This window comes from Panicum virgatum, chromosome 5N (assembly GCF_016808335.1).
Source record: "Panicum virgatum strain AP13 chromosome 5N, P.virgatum_v5, whole genome shotgun sequence".
NCBI lineage: Eukaryota > Viridiplantae > Streptophyta > Magnoliopsida > Poales > Poaceae > Panicum > Panicum virgatum.
This window is the reverse complement of record NC_053149.1, coordinates 13,215,459-13,238,282: the sequence shown is the minus strand read 5'-3', so window position 1 is coordinate 13,238,282 and position 22,824 is coordinate 13,215,459. Positions and strand designations below refer to the sequence as shown.

The window sequence follows — 22,824 nt, the reverse complement described above, 5'->3', positions numbered from 1 at the left end:
GCACGCTGGTTCGGCAGACCTAAAGAGCGCTGCGCGCGAGGGAGATAGAGATCAGAGCCCCGGCCACAGCCAGCGCCTTCCACGCCGTCACCCTGGAGGTAGGCCCCGTAGTCTTGTAGATAGGGGAACTCCTCGGCCGGCGATGCCTGCGAGTTGAGGTCCATCGGCGCCGCACCGGCCGATGCCATGGGCTCCTGGGAGAAGAAATCGAACCCGCCGCCCTCCATCTTCCTTAGATTCGGTGGTACAGCCGGGGCCGCTCTGATGGGGACGTTGCCGCCGATGGGAGCAGACGCGGGGTCGATCCGATGGGGGAGGCGCGCCTTGCAATGCAGGAGCAGGCGCCGGTGCCAGGAGGAAGCCGCGCCAGTGGGGCAGCGCGGGTGGGAGGCTCTGGGTGTTGCAGGAGGACCGGCTCCGGTGGACTGAGACTCCGGGTGTTGCAGGAGGACCGGTTCCGGTGGACTGAGAGCGCCGGCGCGGATCGGAGTCGCGGCGTCGGTGAGGAGGCGCTGGACTGGGCCGGCTCCTGTAACAGGACTGCGCCGGCGTGGGTCGAAGTGGGGGCGGCGGCTCGACCGGATGGTGGAGGCATCGGCGCGGGTCGAAGTAGCAGCAGTGGCTCGGCCGGATAGGGGAGGCGGTGGTGCAGCCACTTGGGGGAGGTGCCGGCGCGGCCGGGTTCAACCGGCGGCGGCGCGACCGGTTGGGGAAGGAGGCGGCGCAAGGAAGGAGGAGGCGTGCGGGTCAGCCTGCGGGGCTGTGCGTGAGGGGAGAGAGATTAACTTTTTTGTGTGGACTCCACTAAAAATAACTCAAATGATATTTTTTAGGGGATAGTTTTGGGGTAGATTATTTCCAAATAACTCTAAAATAACCTACATGTTTAGTTCTAGTAGAATTATTTGGGCTATTCACGGGTGGGCTCAAAAATAACTATGGCCTCGACTTGCAAATTTGCCGCCTGCGAGGCTAAGCTCGAGAAACCGCGATTCCAGTCGGCTAGCCGGCGTCCACGGCCGGTTGACTGCCGTCTCTCCGACTAATCGGGCGGCTAGCCGCGCCGCCTCAGCAAGCGGCCTCGCCGGGCTGCTCGTCACCCGCGCCGGCAGAAATAGGGAGGGGCGGCGTCCGGCGTTACGTTGCTCGGATCCAGGGGACGCGGCGGGCGGCGTCGGGAGGACCGGAGGTGCCGAGAAGGTTTCAAACGGGAGGAGGCGACTGGGGGCTGCTCGGTCCTGTGGGGGCGCCGGGTTAGGGTACAAGGTAAGTTTTTTCTTTCTTTCTTTTCTCTTCTCTAATTTCTTTTGAACATTCAAACATTCCGATTTTGATCTTCCAATTGCACTACAATTCTTTATAAAATATGTGGTATTTTTTAGGATATTTCAAGACAAGGATCGCCGGAACCCCAGGAGCCCTCGGGCCGCAACAAACAGCCGCGCCCCTCGCCAGCGGTGGACGCGCTGATGTCCCTCCCGGCGCACCTGCTAGACAAGATCCTCACTCGCCTTGATCTCTGCAGCATCGTCCGTACCTCCGCGCTCTCTCGAGCCTGGCGTCTCCGCTGGGAGTCGCTCCCCGTCCTCTCCCTCTGCTTGCTCGACCGCCCCGACACGCCCCGTTGGGGGGGGTCTACAGCGTCCTCGCCCGCTACGCTGGTCGCATCTCGCGCTTCTCGTGGACAGTCCAGCCGGAATCCGTCGGCCTCGACTACTGGCTGATCGCCCTATCCCGCCGCGGTGTCGAGTCCATCGACCTCCGTAGCACCAATGGAAAATTCAGACTCCACTCGTCCATCTTCTCATGCGGCCACCTTGTGACCCTGAAGCTGCACAAGTGCAGTCTTCCACCCCTCCCTCCGGGATTCGCTGGGTTTGCCTCTCTCGAAGAGCTAAACTTCACCAATGTAGTGTCGGTCGACAAAACAGTGAAATTGGAGACTATCATTCGTCTATCACCCTCGCTTCAAGTTCTGGAGCTCTCTTATGTGAACTTCGTGAAGGAGTCGGAGTGGGTGATTCAGGCACCCAATCTACGTAGGTTCACAATCTTTTCATTATGTTCTTATGATGGTTGGCGATTTGGGGAACTGCCCCGCCTTGTTGATGCCACTATCGACCTTGTCGAATATGTGGTTCCTCGTGATTTTGGAAAGCTTCTTGCTGCTATTGCTCATGTGGAGAACCTCAATCTCTCGACCTGCTATGAACCGGTATTTTATTTACCTCGTACCTCTATTATCTATTTGAAAGATATGTACTGCTTTAATAATCTTTCTTATAATTTAGCATCACCAGAATAGCCTTCTTTGAGAATGTGTGTAATAAATATTGCGAGCCATGAAATAGTTTCCTTCACATTGTCGTTGAGTTTCACCTGCTTAACATTTTCTTTTCTTTTTCAGTTCAATGGACGTAATCCTCTTGAAAATCTTTGTTGCACCTTTCACAATTTAAGAAGATTATTTCTCTACACCCAGTTTGTTGAGATGCATGCCATTTTGTCAACTTTTACCTTACTAAGGAATGCTCCTAACCTCAATGAGCTCGAAATAATGGTACATGCCTTTCTTTCTTGCAAACCTCATGGAATGCATTGCCATTGCAATTTTTGGAGTTCCTCATTTCATTCTTTTGATTCATCTCTTGGTTATTTTCCAGAGCACTGAGGAAGAAGATCAGGAAATCGAAGCAAATGCTGAATTCCAGAATGCACAATGGACCGATGGCATGTGCCCTACCCTTCAGGTTGTCAAGATGAATGGTATTTGCTTTCGGTCAAATGAAATGTGCTTTATAGAGCTTGTCTTATCCAAAGCTACAGCTCTTCGCACAATGTCTATAGTCTTGGTTCCGAACGCTACCTGTCTACTGAAAGTGCACTGAGACAGGTAAATACATATCGGAGAGCTTCACCGCATGCCCAAGTCTTTTTTTCATAGGTAAGAATCTTAACTTCCAACTGCCATTTAACTGTATTGTGATTTTCCTTTTTAAGGATTTACATAAGTATCTGATTCAACTTTCTAACCTCCTATGAGTACCTTACCTTATATGTTGGGTTGAATTTTACATGTGCCAGTTCAAAATGAAGTATATAAATCACAAAACTGGTATGGTTACCCTTAGAATTCTTTTCTATGGCATAGGCCCTAGTACTCATAATCACCAAATTGTTACAATACCAGTTAGAATTGTCTTGTCTCCCACATGCCACTTTATTTTATTTCCCGTCGTTACCTGTCTATTTTGTCCTAGCATTAACAATTCATGATGTATTGCCTTCATTTTTTTTTCAAGTAAAATGGGGTACCCAAGAGCAATCTGCAAAAGAATTTTGTAGCCAGTCTGTTATGAATCATACTCTTCTGTAGCTATCGCTTCATTTCTCTTTTGGGCCTAAATAACTGAACCAAATGCCCTGCCTTCACCTTTTTTTTCAAGTAAAATGGGGTACCCAAGAGCAATCAGCAAAAAACTTTTGCAGCCAACCTGTTATGAATCTCTTCTCTAACTATCGCTTCATTTCTCTTTGGGCCTAAATAACTGAACCAAATGCCCCCCTCCCCTCAGCTGAGAACGGACTCACCATTATATATCTGGAAATATGATAAACTATTTCTTGGTTGTGATCTACACAACCTTCTGAAGCTCTAATGAAAGTAGAGATTTTTCATTGAGTGAATGAATAAATCATCAGTGAGTTCAGGGGTACACCCTACCAATCAGTATTATTAATTTGAGTAAATTTTAGAAGGGCCAATTGCGAAACTGACCCAATTTTAAAGGTGACTTGCACGTTTGACCCCGTTTTTTATGGTTGTATTTTTTTGGGAACCGTGTTTGTTGCATGTTTGACCCTAACCCCCCCCCCCCCCCCCCCCCCCCCAAAAAACACCTCTAAAATAGGGTCAAACGCGCTATTGTTCCGTTTTAGAAACATACAAACAATTCAACCCCTCACACGTGCTCACCTTCGATGCAGCTCCATGACCGGCCGGAGATCAGGAAGATGATGAAGAAACGTCAAACAACCCTACTGGAATCTGAGCCCTGATGATGAGAAGCTGTCGTTCTCCATTTTGCCTCCAATGTTTTCTGTAACCTGAACTTAATTTGGGTCTAGTAGCTTTCCGTATACCTCTGAAGATCTGTTGTGATTGTACTCGGAAACTTTTGTTTTCCATTGCTTTTATAAGTAATGGAAACGGGGTGCCACCCCATGTCCAGAAAAGAAACATGAATGTTTGCAGCTTTGTAACAAAAAACTAGTATTGGGGAATAGTTTCAGAAACTTACATGTAATTGCACCATGGTAACAAAAAACTACAACTTTCAAGCCGTTTCCACTGGTCAGTCGCACATTTCTAATTACCAGACCCGTCTGTAGGGCCCACCTGAAATGCATGACTGACATATGGGGCCGACTCTAAAATTCATAGTTTTATGTTATATACTTGAGTTTTTCCGAAACTATCGCCTATAACTTGTAGTTTTATGTTGGTTTCTGAAATTTCCAAAACTATCATCTACTACTTGGTCTTTTGAAGTTTCTGTTAAATCCATAATTTTGACATATATGCTTGCCTGGACTGTGTTTCATAGCTATCCAAGTAATAGGTCGCTGGTTTCTTTTACCTGGTTTGTAATTCTTCAAGAAACTTGGTGTTCTACGATGTTTGGCTGCACGCTTCCTTGTCCACTGGCGCCATTGCCACGTGAAATTGAAGATGATTTATGTTATTTCCAATTTTCAACTGCTACGGTTTGATAATAATTTGCAGTTTTTTTATTGTATGCAATTAGCAACCTATGAACATATAGAACAGATTCGAATTTGCAGGTATCTTGTTCTCATCCGCAAGCATGCATAACGGTATACTCCCACCGTTTTTAAATTGTGGTTAGAACAACAATTCTAGTTCAAAAATAAACTAAAACTTTTGTCCCAACGATAACAATTTAAGAACAGACGGAGTGCAACATTAGAAACAAGTGGATAACAACTCACAAGATGAGCCTCACGTGGGATCTCTATCATTTGCCTCTCTGTTTATCTAAATATCTGATTGAAACATAAGTGCCCCAGTTTTGGTGTCGTTGAGTACAAAAACTTTAGCTGAGCATCATCAATAGAATGAATAGGAAAATAGATTACAGATACAACAAATACTAGGGGGGAGAGAAATACCCTGCACATACATACCCTTTATGTACTTCTACCCGTCCAATATGCTCAGTTTGTGTTAAAATTGACGTCCAATATGCTCGGTTTGTGTGAAAATTGATGTGTTAGAATTGATACCTTCGAAGAGTATCTTCTGTACTTAATGCAAAACTTTTAAGGTAACCTTGAATAATACGCAAGTGCTGTGTGTCTCAACTCGCACCAGCACATATACCCTATGATCACCACTCAATAAATGTGCAAGGCGCGGCTGGCTGGCAGGCAGGCAGCATAAGTACCTATATACCGAGTATTTCCTTAGGCACGGGGTAAGAGAATCATCATCCCTGTAACACCTTCATTCCTCACTATGTTTTTTCACAAATACAGCCAGGCAAATGGTTTGCAAAGAACGACTCTTCTCCCTTTGGCAATTCTCCAGGCTATCTAAAATATGGAGCACCTAGTCTTAAGCGGTAAACTAAATTGTGTATCGAATGGCGTAAACGTGGACTACATTGACAATAGAAAACAAAATCGGGTTGGAGTGAAATGTAAATCTCATACAATTGAAGGGTGTACAATTAGGGGTCAAAAATTTGCCTTTGGAGGACCAGTACAATGCCAAACAAAAAACCGGTGAACATACAAGGTAAACTAACCAAGACTTTGTATCAACACCTCATGGATAAGGATCAGAATTAGATGTCTGCGAACCTAATTAGTGAAACCACAGCTACACCAAAAATGACAGTATGAGTTGGGGTCTAGGAAACTCCACGTTTCTTATTGCCTAGTGAGGATCATGATGCAGCATTTGTGAGGGGGGCGGGCAACAAAACAGACTGGAACATATTCGAGGAAAAAAAAACAGACTGGATCTAGAGAGCTGTACAATTCATCTAACTAATACCTACTAACTAAATGTCCTATCTTTCAAAACACCCAACCCACATCAATCATTCACCTTGCAGTTTGTGGGTATTCCCTTTGCCATCACTCCCCATGTTCATATGCTTTGTTTCTGCCCCCTTTTCAGCTTCTACTCAAATCTTTCAAGCTCCTCTGCAGTTTTTTACTTTGATTAAATCCATGTTCACTTCTGCACAAATTACTGCCATCACTGATCAATATCAAACCAAAAAATCAAGGCCTTTCAAGAAACAATCCAATCCTGTTTTCTCTGAGCAATCAGTAATCCCTCCTCCCTATATTTCTTGGTCCACCTTTGCTTAATATAGTGTTGAGGTATCTCGTTAATTCCAAATTGTGTGAAAAGTCTTAGTACATGGCAACAAAGTATTCCATCTCGTTCAAACTTTGAACATACACAATTGAACATGTTGGTTTTCATGTCGACTTCAATAGGAAAGGAATCGCTGAGAAATTCAGCCTCCTCATAATCCAGTGTTTTTTTCACTGTATAAATTCTGCCCTTATCCGTTTCAAAAACATTGAAAGCTGATGCATCAAGTAGCTCTTTCTGAAATTTTAAGAATAACCCCACTGTGTAAAGTTCGGCAGCTTGCCTTTCTATTGGTTGCCTTGTACAATACATCGGTATTTTCGGAGTAGACTGAGATCTATATCCATGTTCCATGCAAGCAACCTCCTTCTGAAAGATATCATACTGATAAATAAGATTTTCAATGGTATCCTGCAGAGGAACATCATCCTTGAAGATTGAATTTGTGTTGTCGCTCCCTTCAGAGGAACGTATAAATGGGCAAAACACATGTTTGAAGTAAACTGGCACCCACATTAATCTTGTCTGATACATGAGATTCAGGTGTGCATTTGATGCTGCATCATATTTCTGAAGCATTGCTTTCCAGCCATCCTCAAATTCCTCTGCAGTTAAAGAATTCGTCACCAGGCGTGTTAGCTCAGCTTGCAATCCAGATCTATTTGCCATTGAACCACCAAATTCAGCTGCAGCTTCTCTCATCATATGCCACATGCTGAACCTATGCGAGGCATCAGGAAATGCCTCTGCAGTTGATTTCTGCATAGCAAATCCCTGATGTGTAATTATTGTAATCGGTTTCTTCCCATCCATCACATCCAGAAAGGTCCTGAATAACCATGTGAGTGTCTCAGCCATCTCATTTTCAAGCAAAGCACAACCAAAAACAATTGCCTTACCATGGCCATTAATTCCTATTAGTGGTGCAAACAACATGTTGTTTTCAGTAGTGGTATAACTCGTATCAAATGAAATGAAATCACCATACAAGGCATAATTCAATCTAGCCAGCGCATCTGTCCAAAATACACTTCTGACAGTGTTACCATTATCAGTATTTATAGCATAGATGAAACCCGGTTGTTCCTTTTGAAATCTTCGGAGATGTTCTAGTGTGCTCTCTATATCAGTATTCTTAGTTACAGCCTGCCTCTCAGACTGTTTCATGCAGTTATCCATTTTCTGGACAGGTATATTCTTTAACCTGGACCTTAGTTTCCTGAAGATTTCCATTATCTCTGCCGGCTTAATTTTACTTTCTTGCAATATTCTTGATAAGATTCTCTCTTCCTCGGACATGTATTTGTGGCTGATAAAAAATTTGGTGAGTGAAGGTAAACCCACAAGTGGATGGTTATGTTCTTTATTCACTGCTCTAATCTCCCATCTTCCTGCAACAAGTTTCACAGTCACCTTCATCCGGCATTCTGTTCTGTCAATGGCATTGGATCTCCTTTTCCTATTTCCTGTTCCACGCTCTGGCATCTTCCCACTTTTGTTGCACACAAATGTAATCTTCTTGTGCTTGTAATTAGTTCCTTTCTTCATTACAAATCCAGTAACTAGCCCATAGACATTGAGAAAACGATGTGCATCTTGTAGTGTAGCAAATATCATGCCAATCTCCGGGGGCCTAGCCTGCTCTGCATCTTCTGGAGTTGGGAAAAAATAGTCTTCCTCACCGTCACCTGCTTCATCTCCGTCATTTTGGAATTCATTGATGTCTTCCTCTCCATCATCGTTACCAACAAGATTCCCATTATCTTGTTCATGTTCCTATAATTGCGAAACATAAACTTCCAAAGAAAATCATCCTTAAAACTTTAAAATGCAACAAATAATTTGGGTAAAAACTTTACCTGACTAAATGTCTCAGCAGCTTCAGGAGCCTGTAATTCTGATAGCATATCAATTTCCGAATTATTCAATAGATGTGCTTGCTGAAAGAAGCGTCATTGGAATCAAGCTTACATTGCCAAATTATGCAAGATTATATACTTGAGTCAATAGTTTTAATAACACCTGAAAGCTTTCTTCAGCTCTTGGATTTCCAGACTGTCCATCCTTGTTTTCAGCACCAACCATGATTCCATACCTTTCTTCCAAATTTGTCTCCTTTCTGCTACTTTCCTGCATATGTTAAAATCCCCTTTTTGTGATTCTGAAATCTGAATGCTATCACTGGCTTCTATGTATTTAAATTAAAATATTATATTTGAGTATTCTCATTTTGTATGTGGAAGGAACATTTAGACAAAATCAGAGCAATACATTCTGGAACAATTGAAAAAAAAAGTAAAATGCACATGAACATTTGCACATCCGTCGGTGGTTGTGTCGTGGGCAGGGTAGGCGGCGAAGGTTTCGTGGGCGGAGATGGTGGCGTCTCGCCGGGGGTGGGGGTGGCGGCACATATTGATTACTGAGCGTGCGGTGTTGATCAGGTCCTGGGGTAAGTTGCTCTCAGATTATTGGAGTCATTCGAAATGATCGGAGTCATTCGAACAAAAAGAATGTTTAAGAGGTTTGGTGGACTCCTGATATGCTTTAGAAGAGAAACAAATGGAACCATCAAATGCCATTGTCTGGAAGAAACTGACATCGTGCAAAACAGAGAGATGGAACACTTGCGAATGTAACTGAATTGCAGGTACGATGTAAGTTCATTGCTAGTTATCATAAAAAGATACATGCCTTCTCTTTCCTTACCTCCGTTGCAAGAATTGCCATGGTTGATTCCTTTTCTACTGTCATCAGTGTTTCACATTCCTGCGATGTTAATTGAATAAGAAGATCCATGTTATTGTACAAAAAAAAACTATTATGACGGCTTCAGGAATCTTTATTTATTCATTACAAACTAATTTCAATTGTAGGTTTCTAACCTGGTCAGATTTCAAATTCCTCTCCGTCATAGTTTGAGCTGGCAGTGAGAGCACAGCTTGTTTACACTTTCCCTCCATGTATTTTTCTTGTTAATCTCAACCGTGTGCAAATTCAGCCTTTTCTCCTCTATCTGCATATAGATTTAAGCCATTGTGAATGTGATTTATCATCCCTTCAAAGGGAAACAGGCAAAAACAGAACTTTGGATAAAGAAATTGATATGCTATCTCATACCATAAATACATATAAATATACAGAATGATGCAGCTCCTTCCGAACAGAACAATTCACTCCCCCTGAAGCAACTCATTTTCAGGTGAGCTTACAAAATTTCTACAAGACACCCATGCGCAAGGTAGCCGTGGACCCAGCAATAGGGCGACTAAGGGCGGCTGCCCTACCTAGGATGAAATCTGCATGTCCCCATCCCTCACGCAGGGATCAACCCATCAACACTACATTCAGCCTAAATGTCAGCTACAAGAGGAAGGAGGATTCTCAAGAGGATTGGGGAGGAAGTAGGCATGGGCGTCCGGTTAATACCGTTAATTTGGTGCGGTTAATTCGGGTAAAATATATTTCGGTTTCAAGAAACACTAACTGCGATTGTAGTTCATCTTGGTCAGGATCGGGTAGTTGGCGGCGCCAGCGACCTCCTTGATGATGCGCAGCACGGCCGGGCTGCCGGTCGTGGCGACACCCTCGGTGTCGCGAGGGTGAGATCATGCAATCACTGCGCTCACTGCCAGCGCGCGATGACTTGGAACCGCCGCTGGTTGCCTGATCGGAGTCCCTGGTGACGCCGCTTCCAGCGAAGCTGGGATTGACGGGGGCGCGCGGGATTCCATCTCCACGACGGCCTCTGCCGTCATTGCCTCCAGTGCGCAACGCCGCCGCCGCCGCTTGGTCTGCAGCCGCAGTCGCAGACGGGCCATCCGCCATCTCAGGACCTCAACAAAGCTCTCACTACCAAATGTAAGCTGGAAAACAGATGAACTCTGTGGATTTTGGTGCTGTGGGAGCTGCAGCATTTTTTGCATATATTGCCAAATATATATAGGCCTATTTACAACTGCCCAGTGATGGAGATCATGCCCGGGCATGCAGGCATTAGCCGCACTACTACCGCTACTATTCTTCAGGCATGCTGCTGAACATGGTGCATAACCTGGTCCTAGTGCTCCCACTAATAACTGAAAGAGAAAGACACTTGACTGGGCTAGTCCCTCTAACAGACTCGATGAAACAGCAAAGACAGACAAACTAACACAAGGTTTCTTTTATTTACTAACACTGTTCTCATTCCTGGTATGAACTGAAGTTCTTTTTACATTCCTGGACCAAAGAATGAGCATTTTTTTCCCAAAAATGATATAGGAGTGTATGCATAAATCATTCAGAGGGATTTCTCATCAGTAACCGAAAAAATGTTGTAAGAAACCCAAACACTGTTTTAGTGTTTCCCTGTATGGCACCCTACTGGAATCAGATGCGATATGCATACATCATTCAGAGGGATTTCCCATCAGTAACTGAAAAGATGTTGTGAGAAACCCAAAGACTGTTTTAGTCTCACAATTGAAAATAAAGCTGCTATCTAAGTTTCAAATGGCATAGCACGTAGGGGAGAATCCGCTGAAGTGCTTAACTATTCAACTTGTAACTATTTTAATACTAAAGGGATTCTGTTCTAAAAATTTAACCAGGCTTCATTTTACAATAAGTTTGAGCAAACAAAAAGTTCTTTTGCGGACATAAACTACATTGATCAGTCATCGTGAGCTTACATCCAAAAAGACATGTCAGATGGCAGTTGAATCAAGTTAATTACAAAATTACATTGGCACGAAGCATCTCACCTGGCAAGCTATGAGATGCCAATGCGCAAGGAGTTACTAGTAGCTTCTTTGCGGGAAGTGCCGCAGCAGCACCTCCAGTCTCCACCAACCAGAATACCTTGCTGGGGAGGAATTCACCTTCGCATAAAGATAAGAGGTGATGCTATGCTTTTCAGCTAACCTGCAGATAACAATGTACCCGTTAAGCACTCGCACTCCATTCATGGAATAAATTGCAAATCGGAAAGACTTGACGACAGTGCACAGAACAAATCAGCTAGCTGATAGATGAAGTTAGCTAATATAAAAAAAATTGCAATTCCTACCATTTGCAGTTTTGTATAGGAAATATTTCGGGTTGCCACTTGCCAAAGGACGGGAGAACAGGGGTAGGTGAAAAATTTCAGCAGTTTTCTTCATCGTCTAGGGTTTAGGGTTTATGATTGGAGGAAAATTTCTTGTTCAAAAAAAAAGATTAGAGGAAAATTTCAACCGCCCATGTGTACTGCTGCCTGCCAAACACCCCGTTGCTAAAAATCCCAGAAGCGCCGCGCGACGGCGCAAGCACAGAAGGAACAAAAATCTAAGAGGAGGGGAATCGTGGCTCACCAGCAATACAGACCCTCCCTTTGCCCTCATCTGGGTCACGTCCTCGCTGACCAGCAAGTATGGAAGACACGGTAGGGAGGGAGCAACCAGTGATGGCGAATTGGCGATGGCGGCGGTAGATCGAGCCCGAGTGAAGGGGATTGAGATTTTTTTTTAACACTGGACAAGCGGATCGGGGCTTCAGAAGAGAGGGAGGGGGCCACTATTGCACGGGTACTCGCGAGCTGGTTGCTCAAGGATACCTGACAGTCTTTTATTTTTCTTTTTTCTTCTTCAGATTTTTTATTTCTGATTATTTTGTTATTTTTCTATTTTATTTTTACACTTTATTTTGCCTACCTCGAGATTCAATTACCTGCTTTTTCATTCAAACGTCATATGAGTATAAGCGTTTATACTTCACTGCTCTTGTAAAACATAGGTTTAATGATAGCTTATAAAGTTAAGTTTGACTCAAACTTATAAGAGAACATATTTTGTGGAAACTGCAATTTTTGTGAAAATCTATGCAAACCACGACAAAAAACATAAGTTTAATGATAACTTATAAAGATAAGTTTTACTCAAACTTATACTCTATAACTCATAAATTTAAGTTCGACTAAAATTATAAACATCCGATTAGTTGTAAATATACGTTTTATGATCATTTACAAAATTAAGTTTAACTCAAACTTATATTCTATAACTCATAAAATTAGTTTGACTCAAAATTGTACTTTAAGACAATAGTTTTTAAAATTAAGTTAGACGCAAAATCATAGAATATAATGATAACTTCTAAAATAATATAATAACATATAAAATTAAATTGTGCAAGTGCGCACCAACCAGTCAACCAACTTACTCTACCGTCTCCTTATAAAAATAAAAACTACTCGAGAGCACGTGCGAACCAAGTACCTACGTTAAACAAAATACCTATAGTGACCCATCGCTGCAGCGCGCCAACAATTGTGGGCTCCATTTTATTTTTTTAGTGTGAGGGTGGTGTGGGGGGATCCAGACTGAAGCATCAAAGACTGGTCGGCGGTTGTATCATAAGTACACCACACGTACGGCAATTTATATCTACCGTGCACCTCCTTACTGAGCATCTTATTTGTTGGTTTTAGTGCAAATAAAATTTAAGTGAAATGGTGCATACATGCAATTTCTATCGTTAGATCTTGATCTAAAGATTTTCATTACTTTCAAAAATAAAGATAGATAACTGGCGGTGTTTCCAAAAAAGTGCATATGGGATTATGGAAGTAACTAGACTCTTTAAATCATGATCAGATGGTAAAATTTAGTACAGTATATGTTTGCAGAGAGCTGCTACACATCCGACTGTCACCTCCGGCTTGCATTCGACTTTTCTTTTCATCCAATCACAATGCTTGATTTTTATTCACATGGGCTCACGCTTCCAGCAGCAAACATTGAGTCGTACCAGTGACGGAGCCACTAGTTGTCAAGCCGTGGCGGCCGCCATACCTTGACTAGACCTGGAGACACTAGATGGGGTTCACACTTTACTACATTACTTCATATTGAGTCAATGTGATATGCTATTCTACCGGTGTTGAGTTTTGTTAGTCAAGATAAAAGGAATCCGAACAATGCTGGAGGTTTGGTACACAAGATGAAGAGTTTTAATTTTGTGTTCATTATGAAGATGATGCTGAAATTGTTTCGCATTACAAATGAGTTGTCACTTCTCTTGCAAAGGAGAGATAAAAATATTGTTCAAGCCATATCTTGCCTGTTGATGTGAAAGCACGATTGATTGACTTGAGAGAGAATGGTTGGGAGGCACTATTTTCTAAAGTTAAAGCATTTTGTGATCCAAAGTAAATTGAGATACCATCTATGAATGCACCAAGACCAAGATGGGGCCACTCAAGGCAAGAAAAAAGGATCATGGTCACTGAAGAGCATCATTATCGTATTGACACCTTCTATGCTGTTGTAGATGCTATAAACACAAAAATGAATCATCGCTTCAATGAAGTTTCTTCTGAATTACTTGAATGCTTTTCTTGTTTAGATCCAAGAGACTCTTTCTCTAAGTTCAATGTTGACAAACTTGTTATGGTAGCAGGGATTTATGATGCAGACTTCTCCACTAATGATCTTTCAAATATAAAGGATCAACTTCAAACCTTTATTCGTCATGTTAGAAGAATTGATGATTTTACTAGCTGTCATGATTTTGGGAGTTTGTCGGTGAAGATGGTTGAAACTGAAAGACATTTGATGTTTCTTTTGGTCTATCGTTTAATTGAGCTAGCATTGCTCCTTCCAGTAGCAACAGCATCTGTGGAAAGAGTTTTTTCTGCTATGAACATTATCAAGACCGATCTACTCATCGTAAATTCTGTTTTTATGATCTACTTGTTTTAAGTTTTAGAAATTCATAACTTTATCTATAAATATAGTCAAAGTTAACTTATCTTGACTTTGACAAAAGTTATATTAAATTGACCCTCCTTGCCAAATTACCAAAGAGGAAGCTCCGTCACTAGGTGCAGCCTAGCGGTACTCCTCCAGCTCATCGCTCTGGAGCGTGAGCGTCTCATGGAGTCGGCGAAGCTCGTCATCGTTGCTCTTGAGCACAAGCTTATCGGCCCGACGCCTCGACCAGACGTGGAGCAGGAGGCCCGTCACGGCGATGATGACCGCGCCCTCATCGAAGCGGCAGCGGTGCACGAAGCCCTATTCCCCGTAATCGCTCGCCTCTCGCCCGGCCCTCCAAAGGATCAGTCTCAGGTCTCACAGCAAGTACTACTTGCCTAAGCTACTTGTGCAGGGGCTCCACCGCTCCAGAGGCAAATGCCGCATCCGACGCTATTTTTTTTTTTCGGTCCTGCTCTTATCATTAGAAAGCAACATTCGAGCCTGCTGGGGTTTCCAGCTTACGTGCACAGCAAAAGAGCACAAAACCTCCAGACTTCAAGGTTTACAAAACACACAGACCGGACTCACGCACAGAGTTTTTCTTCTTTTTTTGCGATGAAAAAAGAGCTTTATTGATCACTCATTTTGCAAATTACATTCGCGAGTAACCAATTCCTTGATACAGCGGGGAACCTACACACGCCACACTGCTGTGTGGACCGTGCGTTTCGCCAACTGTGCGAGCTTGTGTGCTACCATATTCCGCTCTCTTCTCACGGCCTAACATTTAACTTCCGGCGACCCATTACATAAACGCAAAGCCTCCCGAATAATAGAACTCACGGCAGAATGCCAACCAGTCCCCACCTTAAGCATGTTAACTATTGACTGACTCCACAATTACCTTCTCTCGTATAATTGACAAATATTTGTGCAATTACATACAATAGAAGACATACATGTTAAAAGTACAATCCAATACTACCACCATGGTCGACTAAATGTCTCTAAAATTACTATCAGTCAAATTATGAACGGTAAAAATCAACATTTTCAATTAGTTATGAACGGAGGTGAGTAATAAATATACAAGAAAATAGAATGTAAATCAGAAAAATGATGCAGGCTGAGGATAAATGATAAACCCAGTTGATGTCCTTTTTTTTCTTTTTTTTTCTGAGAGAGAAAGAGAGACCCCAGGGGCTGAGAAAAGTTAGCTGGCCCGGAAAAGAAGAAAACGAATCGTGCGGAATGGGCCAGAAAGAAGTATAACGGGCTGAAACTGGAACGTGCACTGCCAAGAATCCAAGATTGCAGGTAACCATTTCCATGCCCCTACTTCGAAAACTCAAAGAGATGGAGGTTGGATCAACTTCTCATCATCAGCAGTCCAATAGGGATCTTGTTCTTCTCCAATCCCCCGCCGGTGGTTAATTTCATCCCCAATCCATAGAATATCAGCCCTACTCTACCCTCAAATCGCCCACCCACCCAAAAAGCTTAGATCCGGGTACAATCAAATGCTTCATTCTCCATGACACGCGGCGGCTCTACTGGTGGACTGGGGACGAGGAGGAGGAGGTGGATGACGTGGTGGCGGAGAAGGAGGAGGACTTTGTGATGGATGAAGCTTCGCAGAAGAGTATTTGGGAAGGCATAAAGTGCAAAGAGCCACTGCTGATGGAGAGATTGGCGAAACACTGTGAAGATCGCAAGGAAGATTATTACATTCACCCACCGCCTCTGGAGATGTTGGCTTACCCAGGTTGGTATGTCGGTTTGTTTGATTTGCTATTGATGATGTGACGATGCAGTTCTGTTTCCCCCCTGTTTAGCCATTACAATGGAGAAGAAGAGGGGATGATTGGTTGCTTCCCTTTTCACTCATCCATGCTTACCGTTTGTTTATTTCATCGTTCCCTGTCTTGCTCAGAGCTCTTTGAAAGAGCATGGGACTGGGATAGGATATTGTCGAACTGCGGGCCGCGTGATTGGCCACGATACAAGGAATACCTATCAGCAAAATAATTTCCTATACTTTCCTATACTTCCTAATACCACCCAATACCACGCTTTTACCATGCTTGGAAATACTTTCCTATACTTCCTAATACCACCCAATACCTCTGCAAAATAATTTTTTTGTTGATTTTATTGTTCAAAGGGCATTGTTGTCATTGCACATTGTCAAATAAAAAAGGGCACTAACGCCTAGGCGTCCTGGAGGCCTGGACGCTCGCCCCGTCGCCCTGTGACACCGCTCAGCCAGCCGCTAACGCCGTGACCTCGCCTAGAGGCCTGGACGCTCGCCCCGCTGCCCTATGACGCCGCTCTGCCCGTCGCCGACGCCGTGCCCTCGCCTGGAGGCTTGGACGCTCGCCCCGCCGCCCTGTGACTCCGCTCAGCCCGCCGCCGACGTCGTGCCCTCGCCTGGAGGCCTGGACACTCGCCCCGCCGCCCTGTGACGCAGCTCAGCATGTCGTCGCGTCCCTCCGGGCTCCCGGCGGCCTCCAACCCGCGCCCCTCCCTCCGGGCTGCTCCGGCCGGCGTCGAGGACGGTGCCTCCCTCCAAGCTGTTGCCGGCCTCCAGAGGAGAAAAGAGCAGCACCACATGAACACCCGGCGGTCGGCCGCCCTCTGGTACCCTGCACCGTACGTCACCTGGTACACACTCATCCCTTCATTAATTTGCATCCTACTAAACCCTAGAATCAGTAAGCCGTAATTTGGTTCTCTATGATTGTCGTATGATACAGTTAGTAGTTGATAATTGTTGTTTAATCTGGATGTAAGTTTAACATAGTTGTTTAAACCAAGATTCTGCCAAAAACATGCTGGTCGCGCTCCTACTTCAACTGATGATATGACAGTACTGTCCTTTGCTGATTGCGAGCTTGCTGAATTTGAGTATCAATTTGTTGATGTCGACTGGGATGAGCTTCTTGAACTCAAAAAGGTGAAGTCCACACTCTCATTCGCTCTACCCTGTCCCCAATTTGGCCTTGTGATGATATGACAGTACTGTCTATTGAAGACTGTATAGCAAGTTTGCTTCTTGGTTTTGTCTATTAAGATTAGGGGTGTATTTATGTGGGAATTAGCTGCTGCCTGGGAATATTTTAGGTTAGGCTATGTTGGTTGCGCATGGTGTGGGCCTTTCATAATATTGTTACTCTTACTGTTGTGGTTCTGTTATTATCATACACTTCTGCAATGGTTAGCTCTAAATTTGGTTACATTACTCTTATCATGTTTTTGCTGTTATAACTGCAGCATGGAAGTTGGTGACCAGAGAATTTTATGCATCTTAGGTTGTCATGTTCTTGTGGCACGGCTTCACAGCTAGATCTCAATTTCTTAATTTGGTTGCATGCTGATTGTAGCTCTTAGCAGGAAAGTTTTGAGCATCTGTTTGTGATGTGCTTCTGGCATGGGTGGCTCAAAATTTATTGCATTTCATAAAAAGTATTACAAGTGGGTTTTCTTGCGCGATGCTGAAATTGCAGTCGCCCGTGACTTCCAAAAGTTACGGTCGATTTTCACCCACTCATGCTCGCGTGCAGCCCCACCCATTCACGCCCGCGCCCCTCCCTTTTCTTTTCTCTTTTCTTCACTCTCCCTCTGAATCTGACTATCCCGGGACGGGAGCTTCGCCTCCCCCCAACCCAGGCGAGCGGCGCGATGGCGGGCACCGCGAGCGGCGACGGCGGGCACCGCGAGCGGCGACGGCGGAGCGGATGGAGGGGAGCACTGCGGCGGCGGGCACCTCAGCCTCTCTCCGACGGCCCCGGATCCGCGGCGGCAGGGGCTCGCGGCCCCGGATCCGCGGCCCCCAGCACCGGGGCCGCGGCAGGGAGGCGGTGCGGCGAGCTGCCGCGCCCAGTCAAATTTTTTTTGCAAAAAAAATTTCACAAATTTTTTTGAATTCCTTTGATTTTCGGATGAATATTTTTTTAATGATGCAAAAAAAAATTTCTTGAAATTTTTCTGCTCTCCAATTTTTTTTCTTGAAATTTTTTTTTGCTCTCTATTTTGCTTGAAATGTTTTTTTGGTCTCCAAATTTTTTCTTGTATTTTTTTAATCAGAAAACGACAAAAAAATTTCTATAAATGGAAAAGAAGCAACGGTCGGAATATCGACCGTAGGGAAGGGGTCCCTACGGTTGACCGTAAATTAGCGTGGCCCATTTTCTTGTTCGTTTGTGGAATCACTTTTCTGAGCTGCAGCATAAGTATTTTATCCTGCTTCTGGGATTTGGTACTTTTAGCTCATTACACAAATTTGCAGAAGAGGTTGTTACAGTTTTGTGCCTGGTCCTATACATGGTGGGTCTGAAATTTTGTTACAGTTTTGTGCCTGGTCCTATACATGGTGGGTCTGAAATTTTTTTGTAGGATCTCAAAGGCGCCATGCAGTCCTCCCCACCGCACGTGGTGATTGACTCGCCGTCCGAGCGCGCAGCAAGGGTAGGTTGCCTTCCTCTCCTTCCTATTCCGTACACCTAATACTCACAATGCAGAGACCTGCACCTAAGACACACCAACTCACTCTAGAATCGGTTAACTTTTCCAATTTCTAGCTACTTAGTGTATAGAGTCCTTTCGACGGCATAGTCGCCTTCTCACTTCCGGGTGGCAGAGCCTACCAACAGAAGAAGCCCATACCCTTTGTGATCCCGGTGGTAGAGCCAGCCTACAATAGATCACAACTTATACATTAAGTACTTAGAGACTGACACTTACAAGGGAACTCAAACTTTTATTCACAACTCAACTTGACAACACAAGATGACACTTACACTCTTTATGTAGCTATCCTACCATAACACCACTACACTACATGACTACCTTGCCATCTCCTACTTGAGATCTCTTATGCCATGGTATGGCAAGGGAAGGGGGACACCCCTATTTATAGGACTCCATGATTCATATGGTGTTACTATGTGTCCACCTTCTACACTCTTCTGCATTTCTATAGTTTTCTCCATCTTTATCCTATCATACAAATATCTTTCCTCTAGAGAATTCTATATTTCACCATGAAGCATGATAACTATTACCCATACTTGCCTCCACTCTTTCTTACCTTAGCATGATCTTATCCTCATGCATTGCAAAGTTAGTTTCTTGTGATTTCCACAAACTTCTAGAATGTTCCAAGTATGGGTTGCATATTTCAGCACTCCCCCTCAATGCATACTTGTCACTGGTGATCAAACCACTGCGCACCGCCCCTTGCATCTTCTGTGCTATGCCGTTTCGAACCTTCTTCTTCTCTTGTCCTGGTGATATGATCGATCTTCCGTTGACTCGTACTTCTCAACCTTTAGTTGGAGCTTCCCTATATACTTCGTGCAAATATGCATCTCCTTTTTCTTCTTTACTCTTCTAGTTGTTTGCCCTCTAAATAATTCCTTGTATGAAGGCAAAATTACCTGAGTTCGTGACGTATTGGCATACCTAAGATCTTTGCAACTATATCTTTCCCGAAGCTTCTTCACATCATCTCATGTTTTCAAATCTTCATGGATCACCAATGCTCCCTCTCTGTCTCCCACATACTCTTGTGGCTCATCTTCATGAAGACTAGACTCTATTTTCATATCTCTAGTATCTTCCTCCTTGTCGCTTAGAGTCTCTCAATCTTCATCATCACATTCAAATACTATAAATATAGTAGAAGTACTTTTTGGTGAAACTTTGTGGCATGGTAGTACTTTTTCTCCTCCAGATTTTTTACAGCTCCAATGACCTTCATTAGATCTTGTTTTTGGTAGCTTTTTGGAGCGCCCATGTGGGCTGTTAGATCACAGGAGATGTATGCTTACGTGCATTAACTAATTGTAGTCTTTTTTAAGTTGGAGTTTTCTCCTACCTACGGAGGAATGTAATGTCCATTGTATCATGTTGGCTTGCATGTTGTATTATGTGTATACAAATGGATAATGCTATTGCTTCCGATCATGGAAGTTTCATGGAAACATCATGTTTGTGTTTTCTGATTAGTACACTGGAAGTATTTAATTGAGAAATTGAGGGGTTTTTTACATTGTTTCTTCTAATTTAATGCATTGAGAAAAAAATAACACTTGAAAGAAGACTACAGACGCAGAAAAGTGTATCCATTTTTAGTTCTTTCTGGGGTTATAGAAAAAAAAAGTGCCGCTGCAGGAGCGCAGATGCTTGTATGGTATGGAATCAAAAGCCACTTTGGCTGTTCTCTTCTTTTTCCTCCTGGAGACGAGGCAGACAGCAACACAACATGCTTTGGTTTTTGCTGTAATTTTGTTGAGTAACTGACAGTGCTGCAGAGAACAACAGAGCAGGTGAATAAGCATAGCACTCCGAAACAGCGTCACGTGTTCGACTTGTCGAATGTCGAGCGTACCAATGATATGGCAGCACTTGTCAGAGGAAATGCTAGTTGCGATATTATAAGCTCTGAACACCATCCACACACAAGCTACTGAATTGCGAACTTCAATCGAATTTCGCAGTTGTATATTGTCTAACTGAGCGCTGCTACTACTGTATCTTTTGCAAGCGACCGATTCATCTGAAAAAAAATGAATAAGAAAAAAAGAAAATGTCTAATTTGGTCTCAGAAGCTGTTTTCGTTGGAAATTCTAGGCTGTCCAACTGTTTGGAACTGTTAGGTTGGAATCATTAGGTTCTATTCTACCCTGCACTATTTCCATTCCATTGGTACGTGTTTGTCGAATATTGTGCAAAATATAACTAGTCTGATTTGTAAGTAATGTGCAAAAAACCAGACTAGCAAGTGCTGAACATCTACCCGCCATCTTATTTATAGAGATGGTTTAAATGTCATGATGTTGGACTTGCAGTATGATTCTTAGCATGCTACTTTGCTGTCCAGAGGGCTGTTCTTGAGCCGGCTATGCAAGGAAAAGACATGATTGGCCGCGCTCGAACTGGGACCGGAAAGACCTTGGCCTTTGGTATTCCTATCATGGACAGAATTATCAGACAAAATGATAAGCATGGGTTAGTTTCTCTTTCATATTCCACAATCCTTTTCATTTGCCTTCCAGGTAAAGGGTCGGATTTATGGTAATAATTACATAGTGAGGTGCTCGCAGAAGGGGCAGGAACCCTTTAGCCATAGTGTTGGCACCGACAAGAGAGCTCGCCCGACAGGTTGAGAAGGAATTTAGAGAATCTGCTCCATCGGACACTCTCTGTGTCTATGGAGGTGTTCCCGTCAATCAGCAAATGAGAAGTCTTAACTACGGTGTGGACATTGTAGTTGGAACACCAGGTCGGCTTATCGATCTTTTGAGAAGAGGTGTTCTGAACCTTTCAAAGATCCTGTTTGTGGTTCTAGATGAAGTTGACCAGATGCTGGCTGTGGGTTTTGATGAAGATGTTGAGGTGATCATGGAGCATTTGCCACAGAACCGTCAGAGTATGCTGTTTTCTGCAACAATGCCTTCTTGGATAAGAAAAATTTCCAGCGAGTACTTAAAAGATCCGGTTGTGGTTGACCTTGTGAGTGATTTTATTTCCCTTTCCTTACTTATCCTAGCTTCTCTCATGACAAACATGCATATTGGGCTTCTTTGGTTTGTTACGCGTATGAGCCTTACCAAAATTTGGTGTTGCCAAAACGTGGGTGTTACCAAATCACGGGCAAAAGAATAGAGTTTGGTTTGTAACCATACCAATTCATGGGCAAATGTGAAGAAAAGGATGTTTGGATTATAACTATACCAAAACTTGCCAACATTGCATGTATGACATGTGGGACCTGTATGTCATAAATACTTTTTTTAATGAAATATACTCAAGTGAAATCTTATTTTGTAGAGTAAATTGCACCGCAAGTCCCCAAACTTGTCCTGAGATTACGGTTAGGTCCCTGAGCTCTCAAATCGTGCATCTAGATTTCTAAACTCGGTTAATTGTTTCATCTGAGGTCCCAAACACATGTCACACAAACGTCCGAAGACGACGGGCCATGTGACGCCACGGTGGAAAGCATCTGCAAAAATCCCCCTGCAAAATTTCTTCCTCGCTCTCCAATCTCTCTCTCTCTCTGGCACCGGCGACAGCCATGGGTGTGCAGTGTGCTCCCGGAACTCGGCGCGGAGGTCCGCGGCCTCGCATCTGCGCGCCGGGAGGAGGAGCTACTCGAGCACGGTGTGCAGGCCCGCGGCGGCGGCCTCATGCCCGCTGGCGATGCCCCACCATGCCTGGCCCTCCGCGCCCACCTACCGAAGCCGCTCGTCGAGCTCCGCGCCGCCCACCTGCTGCTCCTCCTCACTCCCTCCCTCTCTCTCTCTCTCTCTCTCTCTCTCTCTCTCTCTCTCTCTCTCTCTCTCTCTCTCTCTCTCTCTCTCTCTCTCTCTCTACCTCCTTTCCGTGGAGCACCTCTGCCCGGCGGCCATGGCGAAGCTCGTGCTAGCGCTCTAGCTGCGACCGTCACGGCGGCAGCCTGCGCACGGTGGAGGCCCGCACGACAGACGCAGCGGCAGCTGGCGCAGCGACGGCGGCCCGCACGGCTTGCGCGCGGCAGCGGCGACGGCCCACACAATCGGCAGCGGTAGCCTGCGCAGCGCCTGCGGCCCGCACTGCCGGCGTGGCGGCGGCCTGCGCGCTGCTTCTTCGAGGCCACTCGAAGCGAGATGGAGCGTGCAGAGCCCTCGGAGCGCGGAGGCCGCGACGCGA

The 22,824-nt window shown here is 44.4% G+C and overlaps 2 protein-coding genes and 1 long non-coding RNA gene across 7 annotated transcripts; 2 read left to right on the top strand and 1 right to left on the bottom strand.

Moving 5' to 3' along the window:
• The first annotated feature begins 308 nt into the window (after nt 1–308).
• LOC120674570 (putative FBD-associated F-box protein At5g56700) lies at nt 309–4,341 on the top strand. Its single transcript, XM_039955733.1, has 5 exons — nt 309–560; nt 1,526–2,215; nt 2,408–2,560; nt 2,664–2,944; nt 3,988–4,341. The coding sequence occupies exons 1-4, from the start codon at nt 309–311 to the stop codon at nt 2,886–2,888; spliced, it is 1,320 nt and encodes a 439-aa protein (XP_039811667.1). The 3' UTR covers nt 2,889–2,944; nt 3,988–4,341.
• Nucleotides 4,342–5,753: 1,412 nt separating this feature from the next.
• On the bottom strand, nt 5,754–11,977 carry LOC120676466 (protein FAR1-RELATED SEQUENCE 9-like). Of its 5 annotated transcripts, none has more exons than XM_039957757.1 (7): nt 11,749–11,977; nt 11,161–11,320; nt 9,301–9,431; nt 9,110–9,184; nt 8,438–8,545; nt 8,275–8,355; nt 5,754–8,191 (listed from the first exon to the last, which is right to left on the bottom strand). In XM_039957757.1, exons 3-7 carry the CDS (start codon nt 9,376–9,378, stop codon nt 6,326–6,328), a joined length of 2,208 nt encoding a protein of 735 aa, XP_039813691.1. In that variant the 5' UTR covers nt 9,379–9,431; nt 11,161–11,320; nt 11,749–11,977; the 3' UTR covers nt 5,754–6,325. The 5 variants fall into 5 exon arrangements, with proteins under 5 accessions (XP_039813691.1, XP_039813694.1, XP_039813693.1 ...); XM_039957760.1 differs by having other exon boundaries at nt 8,275–8,304; XM_039957759.1 differs by having other exon boundaries at nt 9,125–9,184.
• Nucleotides 11,978–16,483: 4,506 nt separating this feature from the next.
• Nucleotides 16,484–20,727, top strand: LOC120676596. The gene is made up of 2 exons (XR_005675917.1): nt 16,484–17,086; nt 18,526–20,727. It is a non-coding gene; the product is annotated as an uncharacterized LOC120676596 (long non-coding RNA).
• The last annotated feature ends 2,097 nt before the right edge of the window (nt 20,728–22,824 follow it).